The sequence below is a fragment of the Dermacentor andersoni genome, chromosome 3 (assembly GCF_023375885.2).
Source record: "Dermacentor andersoni chromosome 3, qqDerAnde1_hic_scaffold, whole genome shotgun sequence".
Lineage (NCBI taxonomy): Eukaryota > Metazoa > Arthropoda > Arachnida > Ixodida > Ixodidae > Dermacentor > Dermacentor andersoni.
In genome coordinates, this window is record NC_092816.1 from 165,757,574 (window position 1) to 165,769,700 (window position 12,127).

General features: G+C 45.0%; 1 protein-coding gene across 1 annotated transcript in view; it reads left to right on the forward strand.

Annotated features, from left to right (window-relative positions):
- LOC126524061 (neprilysin-1-like) overlaps positions 1 to 8,287 on the forward strand; it is a 40,971-nt gene extending 32,684 nt beyond the window's left edge. The window contains exons 15-17 of the mRNA XM_055067185.1: positions 4,317 to 4,424; positions 6,569 to 6,645; positions 8,093 to 8,287. Of these exons, the coding sequence (XP_054923160.1) occupies positions 4,317 to 4,424; positions 6,569 to 6,645; positions 8,093 to 8,192 (285 nt within the window). The 3' untranslated portion in view covers positions 8,193 to 8,287. The remainder of the gene's footprint in view (positions 1 to 4,316; positions 4,425 to 6,568; positions 6,646 to 8,092) is intronic.
- The last annotated feature ends 3,840 nt before the right edge of the window (positions 8,288 to 12,127 follow it).

The following is a 12,127-nucleotide window of genomic DNA, read 5'->3' on the forward strand; positions in this document are numbered from 1 at the left end:
CCGTCACTCGCAGGGGCACGGATCGAGCTGTAGTGTTCGGGACCGGCTTGAAATATGCTTGTGCATTGAAGTTTGTATAGAGGGCTCTATCGTCTGTCATAACGTAAAGTTCCTCAATGAACAAAAGTTGAGCTGTCCTTTGAACATTGCCGTTCGCACGCCGGCTCCGCGCCAGTCTCCCCGTACAATACATAAAATAACAAGAAGAGACGCTCGCCCATAGCCCCCAAGCATTGAAATCGACAACCACAACGGCGCTGCCATCTTGCTACTCTTAATGTCCCTGTATATACTCCCGTTGCCTGCGCGAGCGCATACACGGACACTAGCTACTCGGTGCAAACGCGCAGACGCAGACGGCGAGATGCGATTCCGACGAGATGTGCAGTCAACGCGATCCCGAGCCTCCCGGAGTAAACTGGCGCCATCTAGCGCATGCTTACGCAAACACATCCTCTCACGCACAATAAATTTCAAAACATTTTATAAATAACCATTCGATCTCTCTAAACAATATGGCGAAAGACCTCTGCGCATTGTTCATACATATTTCAATAATATTTTATATGTTTGGGGTTACAACAATGAGCCGTAACAACATGAAGCCGTTTCGCGGTTGCCACATTTTTCGGTCAGCTTTTCCTCTGGAGCTATATGCGAACTGTACGGTTCTTCCTTCCACGCTCCGCCAGCTGCGTTGCTTTGTCCTTCCTGTTGGACTAGCGCAGTCACGTGACACCACGTGCTTTTTGATTTCCTTGTTTTTCGCGCGGAATAAAAGCGCGCGCTTTATGAAAAAGGCTCGCTGGTGTGATTTCGTAGAAGCTGCATGGTTGCGCCTCGGCGCGTGCCGTGTCCGGTGTCTCTGTCGTGAAGGGGCCGCTTGAAACCTCACGCCTCCTGTTGTCTGTGATGAGCTGCCGTGCATATGCTTGCAGGGAGTGATATAGTGAAAGTAGCAATTGCTTCGGCACTCCGGACGAGGAGGCATGTAGTGGAAATAATCCGTGTGCGTCGCAGTGTCAGCATAAGCATTAACGAACGTCCATACTTCCGTATTGTGAGGTAAATGGGATGCTGCAAGATCGCAGTGGATACTACGAGATTTTCCACCGCATACTCGTCTCGCCGATGCCACGTCACTTGTGCGTTCGTTTGTACTGTGTGCTGTCGCATTTTGTTGGTCTTTGAGCATGCAAATGCGCTGAAGTTCGGAAGAGGACCATTGCAATTTGTCAATAATTTCGAAATTTATTTCTGGAAAGTTGTGGCAATGCTATCAGTTGTAACGAAGCGTTTTCAGATGTGATATTACATTACATGATTGCTTATTTATTTATTTATTTATTTATTTATTTATTTATTTATTTATTTATTTATTTATACTGCAGCTTCTTTATAGGACTATGCAGGAGTGGAAATAATAGCAATATAAACATGGCAAACACAAGCACACACAAAAAAGGAACCAGGTATAACAAATTGGATATTCTAAATATACAGGCGACCATTAAAGCTCGAAAGGCTCTCTAGCACATGGGCAACCAGAGAAATCATGGAGAAATTGAAGATAAATTGCCATGGAATGAGGGGTGCCAAAGAAATGCTCCACCCTGACGTTAGAGCCAAAATTGTCACCGTAGCGCTGCCAAAAAATATGCACCAGATCTACTATGTGGAACGGAGGAAATGCCACGCGAAAGGAATTCCGAAAAACCACGGCACGGACGAAAACTCCCTATTCCTAGATGCGGTCAGGTACCCGGATAAAGAAGCTTTCACGACCGTGGCCATCGACACGAAAGGGGAAACAACATCGGCCTGCTCAGTCAAAGCCAGGCACTCAGAAGCCGCGAAGAAAGTATATATTGCACTATCCGTACTCAGCAGCAGGGGCCACAACAGAATTATCAGCGACTCTGATCTAAACCAGCAATTAGAAACTACACAGGAGCGTGGTGCTCCAGTGAAGCGGCCAAGATCCTAAATAGCACGGCAGAGGACTTCAAGAACGGAGTCATTACAACTGAATGATTGAATTGGATGCCGATGCACATAGGAGAAGATGAAGAGGACCCAGACACCCCCCGTCCCCCTCCCGACCTGAATGAGAAGGCCCACCTTGTCGCACGCCACCTCACCATTTGCGGCTGGAAACTCCCATCTCACGACTGCGGGGGCAGACATAACTCAAGACAATAAGGATAGGCCCCTCACCTCCCACGACATATTAGCACAGTACAAGAAACAAAGAGAAATTAAGCCACGACCCCTTAAATAGCCAGATAGATCGCAAGAGGTAGGCTGGATACGTCTACAAAGAAGAGCGTTTCAAAACGCAGTGCAGCTCAGCTGCATCTATACCCCAGGCAATTCCCCGACGCTGGCTGCAGCCTATGTAAACACGAATACGCAGACTTAGAACACAACTTCTGAAAGTGAAAATAAGCTACAATGCTTTTTGATCATAAATCCACGGACGTCCTTTAGGAGCGCTGGTGCGACGCGCTGACTAGCTCAGAATTAGCTCAGACCAAGTTTGCACCATTCAGCAGGCGCGGGAAATGGTGGAAAGGCTAAGCCTCACCTCGAGCACCTGGGTGGCCTAGGCCAGGCCGCCAATCGGCATGTTCTCCATAAAGGTTTGTCCAGTCCTGTCCATAAAGGCTCGTTTATTGTCAAGGAATGACCAGCACCAGACAATCAACTAAACAAACAAATAAGAATGAAGTGCTATTTTATAGCTTCTAGTTCCAGACGGGGTTCAGACTTTTACGTAAAGTCTCAGAGTAAATAATGAATCTCGTACTTTCAGGCATAGGCATAGGAGTAACGCAACACAGCACTGTGGGCGCATACCAAAAGCGAACACACAGCGCAACCAAAAGCGAACACACAGCAAAATAGCACCATGAGTATAACGAGCAATGATGCTTAAGGGAACCCACCGCAGAAGCATCGTGGCCGCAAAACTGTGGGGATAAGATAAATGTACGCCGTGTACAAGTATACGCCATGTGGTCGCAAATGACCACATGAGGTGCACTCAGCCAAATGAGGCGACTATTATTAAAAGCGAGTAATAACAAACTAACCGCGCTCTTGCTCTCGCATAACAACTTTGTTCACGGCCTTACTACCTGAAGTAACAAGTAGAGTGGCACTGCGGCACCGTGCAGGAGACTTCCTGAGATTGTCAGCTAAACTTTGGAACACCTCACTTGTTCCATTGTGTTTTACCTTGACGTTTACACCGAAGTTGTTGCACGTTAGCCGAGTTCTGTGAACGACGCCGAGTGCGCTGGGACGCTGAAAAGTAAATTATTACACACAGTTGTACCAAAACCAAGCGCAATATGCGAAAATGCACACCACACCTGAGAAGGCGCGCACCGAATTAGGGGCTTTACCACGACAACTGAGCTTGCGGAGAGCTCTCCTATTAGCACCAAGCATTTCACACTGTGCTCTAGCGCGACCGAATGAGAGAAACCGGGTACATGCGCGCACGGTGTCCGGGTTGTCGTGGCTCATTTAAACGCGTAATCGCGCAAGCAGTGGAATACCTATTTTTCGATTTAATTCAGAGGTAAACATCAAAAGTGTAATTTCTAAGAAAAAATGAAACATATTGCGGTGAGATTGAAAGCACCCGACTCGAGCCACTACCACACAGGCTCAACAATACCGGAGGTCGTCTGCTACGTGGCAGCAGTGAAGGCGCCGCCACCGTCGAAGAGTAGGTGCTTGAGAGTCAAGAACGAGCGTGTAGATGGGGAGAACGGTGGACGTGGCGCTACACTTAAGCATTGATGGGTTTTATCAAAACTCTCAAGCGCCATTTCCTTCTCGCCTGTCAGCCGGCCCCGATATTGTAACTTTATGCCGGCCAGTGTAAAATGATAGCGCGTGCGCAGACGAGCATCACGTGGGCAACCATTGCCGAGAAGCCATCGTACAGTGAAAGGAGTGGAGAAAGACATAGCGTTGAAATCCTCGTTCACTGAAAAAAATCGAGAAAAAGCAGCACAAAGGTAATTTTGTGCCCGCCTTATGGTGAGGGAGCGCTAAGGAAGCTTTCACTGAGGGCGGCTTATTAAGGGAGCTATCAGAATTCAGATAAGGCAGCCCAATCGCCATTCATGCTCCCTTACTGAAGTATGGAAGGTTTCGGAAGTTGGGCCTTCTTTTTCTTTTTTACGAAAAATTTGCGTTATTCACCTAAAATGTAAACAGCATATGTTAATGGATCAGGCTTTATTCATCATTTTGTTACTCTATGCCATTTTCGTTTTCTTTTTTTTTCGTCGTCACAGGCTTTCCGACAGACAGTCGACGACATGGACATAGACAACCGGCGCTTCTCCATGTCTGGACTCAGCAAATTCACCCTCGATCAGCTCTTCTTTATTTCCTATGCCATGGTACTTCCATTGACATTCCTTGACAATATATTTATTTTAACCATTCCGAAACATTTGAAGGACAAATTAAGAATTTCTGTCACTGTAAAACGGTTGGTACCGTCTACAATACTTTTGACAGAAACGGAACTCGTGCATAAAACATGTTTCCGCCAACAAGCCGCAGTGTTTGAAATTTGTCAACCACACAAACAAATCGTCACAAACAAAAATAACGGCTGCCGCACATCGGTGCTGAGCTTTGAACATCCAATGCAGAGAAAACTTCGGTTGAAGTTTCGGCTTCGTGAAAATTGTATCATCGGCAAAAATAAAAGCTGCTGTAAAGAAAAACGGCAGCTCGCCCAAAATTCAAGTCAGGTGGTCGGTGTTTCTTGCTGCGAAAGTGCCTCGATGCTCGCGCGTAAAATAAGCACCTTCTGTCAACTCCACTTTATTTTGCCGTGAGAACCACATCAGAGTTAGCGCCGTTTTGTAGTAACATACTAGGCACAAATCGGTATATAGTGTCCTCGTGAGCCGTCAGCATGATGGCTTAAGTGCGCGGTATTCAAAGGGAGAACTGAAATGTGCGTAAACTTCCCCCTCGTAACGATATTGCGGCTACTTAAGGAACCTTGAAAATATTTCGGAATCGCAAATTCGCTTAATGCAAATGCTTCGCTTAATTTCTCCTATAAGGGCTGCGAACCGACTGCCGTCAATATGGTCCCTGTAGACCAAACAATCTACATACATCATAACGGTTATTTTACTTTAACGTTAACCGATTTCTGTAGTATAGACAGTGCCATTTAGCACAAATACACTTATTGAGCTGGAATACTAGAAGAGATAGATGTTGCACACACTGCATATACGTACGCAAAATTAACTAATTAACAAAATTCACTAATTATTCTTCACTTTTTAGACGGACATTATGCAATACAGGAATCGAAGCCAGTAATCTCACAAGGAACATTCTCTTAGAACTATTTTTTAAGTTAGGGGCCCGGTAAGGTAAAACTAACTCGATCAGTTTTTATTCCAATCTCTTGACGTGAAATTCACGTAACCTACTGCGCAAGGATCGGGCGGTAACAAGCAGCGTTCTTTGATTCATTTATTTATTATACCTCAAAGGTCCCAAAACGGGACGTTACATGAGGGGAACTTTGCGGATAAGTGCACTGGCGTTCCAGTTGCTTTTGTGCTTCAATGCATAAAACGACGTTTTGTTAAGAAAGTAACTGGAACGCCAATGCAGTTCTCCACAACGTTCGGGAATTAATATCTCGAAAGTGGTGTCACCCTGAGAATTCGTTCCAAGTGGATTTGCCTTGCGAACTCCACGGCAAGAATTTGTAAATTTCAACATGGGCCATAGGGTAATTATTTAAGAAGTTAATTAGTCAATTGATTTAATTATTTGATTGTGCATTTAAATTTTTGTGCAAGTACTCTCCGTCTCTTCGAGTAAGCCGGCTCATGAACTAGAATTTTACTATCTGCAAAAGGCAACCTTTAAAATTGTTTGGAAGTGTTCGCTGAATCACCCCGGATATATATCTAACCTACTGTCAGACTGTCTCTGTAGATGTGATTAGACACATTCGCTTGTCGTTGGTTTATGCAATATCAAAATTTTGCGCCTTATTCAATGTGTTACGAACCTGAAACATGCAAAAACTACCTATATAAACATTGGCGCGAGGACACTGAACGCCACTGATAACTGACAGAAGTTTCATCGGCGTGCGGAACGACGCAAATCACATATTGCACAATCGCACATGCACTTTGCTGAACAGCTATTTTCTCGCTCTGCGACGTTAAAAAGGCAGAATTGCACATACGCACATATCTATGTGCAAATATGGACTCGCTTTCAGTGCAACCAAGATTAACATATAAAGCTGTAGATATATAAGGTGCAGGAATAAAATAGCAATTGTGGTCCTCTTCATCCTGAATTTATGGTACGAAATGCATAATCATCTTTCTGGTTGCATTCACTTGAGTAGTCCTTCACGCTGACCTGTTTTAGACGGTGACTCTAGAATAAAGTGCTGCAAACAGCGCAGGTTATCATGAAATGTATTATAGCAAGCACTGCAAGCTGCGATGCTCTTATTTTTTGTACATTGACCGCTTGGACGCAGGGATTCTGTGAAGAGCAGAAGGAGGACTTTCTCAGGAAGCAAATACTCCATGGTACAACAAGTCCGGCAAAGTACAGGTGAGATCACTTGTCTTTGTTGATTTAGGGTTAGAGAGGCCTGATTGTAATGTCACTTTGCGCAAAATAATTTGTCTATTCAATTCTTTGTTCCGTAATATGCGCTTCAGTTATCTTTGAGTACCTCTGGTGCCTAATGTAACTCTCCAGAACTAAGAGATTTGCTGCACGAAGAGTCCAGTTACCCGCCATGGTTGCTCAGTGGCTATGGTGTTGGGCTGCTGAGCACGAGGTCGCGGGATCGAATCCCGGCCACTACGGCCGTATTTCGATGGAGGCGAAATGCGAAAACACCCGTGTACTTAGGTGCACGTTAAAGAACCCCAGGTGGTCAAAATTTCAGGAGTCCACTACGGCGTGCCTCATAATCAGAAAGTAGTTCTGGCACGTAAAACCCCATAATTTAATTTTTTTAAACAGCCTAGTTGGTAAGTAGAATGCATACGTGAGCACCACATAAATGTTATCGTTGATGAACAAATTCTTGAGAAATTACTCGCAAAGCAAGCACAAGCCTTCCTCTTGAAGAACGCTTATAATTATTCGGAGAAATTAAAATATGGGACCGCCGTGATGCGTCACTAATAAACATAAGTAGATCTTGTTCTTACTACAGAAAGCAAGAACCTGGATCTTTCGTATCTTTACTAGAAAGCTCGTTGAAGCGAACTAGTCGATAAAATGATTAACAGGTAATGCAAAAATTTGTAAACGGGCAGGCTGGGCGGCAGCATATATAAGTTCTACATCCTTTATATGTAAAGGCTTACAGCAGCGTAAACTAGTGCTTGAGTTTCACGTGCATAACATTCTGCTGGCTTCTGGACATTCCATCTGTTCTCCCTTCGCACTTTCCTTCTGGGTAATCTCCAAGTTGGCTTAGCCGCTATGGCTTTGCGCGAGCACGAGCTCGTGGGTTCTACTCCCGGCTCCTGAGGCTGCATTTCCATGGGGTGAAATTGAAAATTATCCGTGTACTTAGGTTTATATGTGTACGTAAAAGAACCTCAAGTGATCAAAATAATCTGGAGTCTCCCATTACGGTGTACCTCATAATGATGTCTTGGATTTGGTACGTCAAAATTCTGAATTGAATTGATTATTTTTTCAGTCTCTATTTGTTACGCAACAGGAGCTTTTGAATTGTCAGAAGCGCAGCTCAAAATATGGCTCGGCGGTTCATGTCAACGTGCTCCGGCACGATACATTGGAACAAGGAGGAAACAGAAGACTTTGGTTGTTAGTCAGGTTGGCGAGATTTCTTTAGCTTTATCTTGAACAGACGAGTCAATTGAGCAGTTCAAAAGCGTACAGGGGGTCGTAGGCGTGGTAGTCCCACTGTGGGTAAAAAAAAAGACGAATTGTGGTAATAGGCCTGTTGAAAGCACCCGACCGCGCAAATCCTTAGCACATTCAAATGTATACGTTCGTCGACATTGTGTCGCAGGGTGAACCTCCCGTTCAGCAACATGCCGTCGTTCGCCAAAGCATTCGGCTGCTCCGAGGACAGCCCCATGAACAGGACCCTGCGGTGCACCTTCTGGTGACGCCACCTTCCAACTCATCAATCCCTTCCGGTTGTCTGCTTCGTTTACTCGAGTTGCTGCGCCGGCTGTGTTTGTTGGACCGGGCTTTTCGGACAGATGATACAAATAAACATTTCGTAAAAGAAATTGCGGTTCACGTAGAGACACCATATCCATGGTTTAAACCACGTTCGCAGTATTTTAATGTAATCATGAGCTCACTCAGCACCCGTACTGCCTGTTCGAGGAGCGAAGGGCATTTGACGGAAGTACGGAGCACACCACAACCTGATATCTGTACCACCTGCCCAGGTTCCCGCACTATGCACACATACATTTTTCCACTTTAAAACTGCTAATTCGCAATAAAAGTGGCGAGAATTCGGCTCTCATACGCAGGTGCAGATGTTACCGCACCTAGCCGTTGCAACGACTAGCGTTTAAGACTGGTTGCTTTGGGTCATCGATGATGATTTTGTAGCAGTGGTAACCAACGTGTCGCGCGAAGCCAGCAAGAAATGCAGCTTCCGCTGTTAAAAGTGACAATCAAGTTGAGCCTCCTTTTTTTCTGCTTTAGTGGAGCCAACCAGATTTCGGAAGTCGTGATTTTTTTTCTTCCCCGAACTGATTTGGGCATAATGCAGCTGCGTGATATAGCCTTCATTAGGATTTTTGTTTTGGCAAGTTGGTAAGATAGAAATATTAACCCCGTGAGCATTGCTGCTTCACTATAGTAAGGTAACATTACTTACAAAGCTGACGAATACCATCTGTTTTCCTGAATTGATTTTGGTTTTCATTACCTTAGAGTTGCCCGTTGGTGCACCATCACATGTTTTTCTTCTGTCCACCTGCATGACCCGTGATACAGTAGTTTGGTGCAGGCAGAATGAGCTTCACTCTCATTTTGAACACAGGCATGGTTACTGTGCGGACGTTTGTGGTGGTGCTTGTTCCTCAAATAATGACACTTAACCACTACGGGATATTGGCTATCGCCTCTGGAAGCTCCCCGCCGAAAGAAAATAGCCACTTTATTCGATTGCGTAGCGCTGCCACATCCAGTGCGATAGAGATGTGTCCGGTACCATCGCAAAGTGACTCTAGTACATCGAGGTAACTGCGCCCCACTGCCTCAACGGCCGAGACTTTACTTAGTTATTTGCTATAGATCCATGTACTGCTGCAAAACTTCGTGTCCTCACTTGATTACCTCACGCGTGAGGTAATCGTGTGACGGAGGCCCACACGTAGTGTCTACAGCTTCACAGCGAAGCAGTGGTATGAAACGCAAGATGCTGCGTCTGAACGAGAAGATGGCAATTAGAGGGCACTATTTTTGTCACTATTTTCGGATAGAATTGAACATGCTTTCAGGAACCGAGGAAGCCTAAAAGCAGTGAAGAACAAACTAGGAATAGGCAAGAATCAGATGTATGCGTTAAGAGACAAAGCCAGCAATATCATTACTAATATGGATGAGATAGTTCAAGTGGCTGAGGAGTTCTATAGGGATTTATACAGTACCAGTAACACCCACGTCGAGAATGTGAGACAGAATAGTCTAGAGGAACTTGAAATCCCACAAGTAACGCCGGAAGAAGTAAAGAACGCCTTGAGAGCTATGCAAAGGGGGAAGGCAGCTGGGGAGGATCAGGTAAGAGCAGATTTGTTGAAGGATGGTGGGAACATTGTCCTAGAAAGACTGGCCACCCTATATACACAATGCCTTATGACCTCGAACGTACCGGAATCTTGGAAGAACGCTAACATAATCCTAATCCATCAGAAAGGGGAAGCAAAAGACTTGAAAAATTATAGACCGATGAGCTTACAGTTCGTTGCCAACAAAGTATTTACTAAGGTAATCGCAAATGGAATCAGGAACACCTTAGGCTTCTGTCAACCAAAGGACCAGGCAGGATTCCGTAAAGGCTACTCAACAATAGACCATACTCACACTATCAATCGGGTGATAGAGAAATGTGCAGAATATAATCAACCCTTATATATAGCCTTCATTGATTACGAAAAAGCGTTTGATTCAGTCGAAACCTCGGCAGTCATGGAGGCATTACGAAATCGGGGTGTAGATGAGCCATATGTAAAAATACTGGAAGATATGTATAGCAGCTCCACAGCCACCGTAGTCCTCCATAAAGAAAGCAACAAAATCCCAATAAAGAAAGGCGTCAGACAGGGAGATACGATCTCTCCAATGCTATCCACAGCATGTTTACAGGAGGTATTCAGAGACCTGGAGTGGGAAGAATTGGGGATAAAAGTTGATGGAGAGTACCTTAGCAACTTGAGATTCGCTGATGATATTGCCTTGCTTAGTAACTCAGGAGACCAATTGCAATGCATGCTCACTGACCTGGAGAGGCAAAGCAGAACGGTGGGTCTGAAAATTAATCTGCAGAAAACTAAAATGATGTTTAACAGTCTCGGAAGAGAACAGCAGTTTACGATAGGTAGCGAGGCACTGGACGTGGTAAGGGAATACAACTACTTAGGGCAGGTAGTGACCACGGATCCGGATCATGAGACTGAAATAACCAGAAGAATAAGAATGGGCTGGGGGACGTTTGGCAGGCATTCTCAAATCATGTACAGCAGGTTGCCACTATCCCTCAAGAGAAAAGTGTATAACAGCTGTGTCTTACCAGTACTCACGTACGGGGCAGAAACCTGGAGGCTTACGAAAAGGGTTCTGCTGAAATTGAGGACGACGCAACGAGCTATGGAAATAAGAATGATGGGTGTAACTTTAAGGGATAAGAAAAGAGCAGATTGGGTGAGGGAACAAACGTGAGTTATTGACACCTTAGTTGAAATCAAGAAAAATAAATTGGCATGGGCAGGGCATGTAATGAGGAGGGAAGATAACTGGTGGTCATTAAGGGTTACGGACTGAATTCCAAAGAAGGGGAGCGTAGCAGGGGGCGGCAGGTGGACGGATGAGATTGAGAAGTTTGCAGGGACAACATCGCCACAATTATTAAATGACCGGGGTAGTTGGAGAAGTATGGGAGAGGCCTTTGCCCTGCAGTGGGCGTAACCAGGCTGATGATGATGGTGATGATGATGATTTTTGTTAATCACGACCATATAAAGGCAGCAGACAATGAAGCCAAGAAAGACATCGAGCTAATTACTTATAGTTGAAAATGAAATGTAGAAAATAATGAAGGGGAAATGAAAGTGGACGAAAAGGTAACTTGTCACCGGTAGGGACCCAACGCGCAAGTTTCGCGTTACTCGAAGACTGTAGGGTCACGTCATGCAGCGCGTGACATACTTCTAGAGGAGGGGTGTGTCGCATTACTTGCTGCGCGCCATTGAAAAAGGGAGCGGGCCAATGTCCCCCGCCAATAGACGCAAAATTACCGCGCAAAGGCCGCTGGAGTCCCTTGGCCTGTATTTGCGAGCTTCTTTCACGCACGAGAAACACTTTTATCTAGCATGTATTGAGTGATAGAAAGCCATATCGGGAGTTTTTCACGTTGTTCTACAATTTCTGCATTGACAATCTTCATATTGTTACGTAGGAAGACGCAGACGAAAAGCTATGTACAAGTATATGTACAGGGAAATACGCCGCACTTGGCCAAGAGGCCACTCTCCGCGCTAGCTTCTAATCGTCGTCGTCGTCGTCTTCACACTGCTCGCCTCTTCGTGATCACAAATACTGTTCCGTAGTAATATAGTAATGTAATAGTAATGTAATATTTGAGAAGTTGATTATGTATTGAGAGTAAATACTTAATTAGGTGGAATGCAAAAAATAATCAGGGTATCTCCAAGCGACGGCAACTAACATTACCTTGGTTGCGTCCAGCTACGTGGCATTTGCGCATTTTTAAATCTTCGTGCATCATAATTGGGACTGCGGTGGTGAACTGCGGTGAATTGGTGAACTGCGGAACACGCTTCTATAACTACAGCGCTCGCTC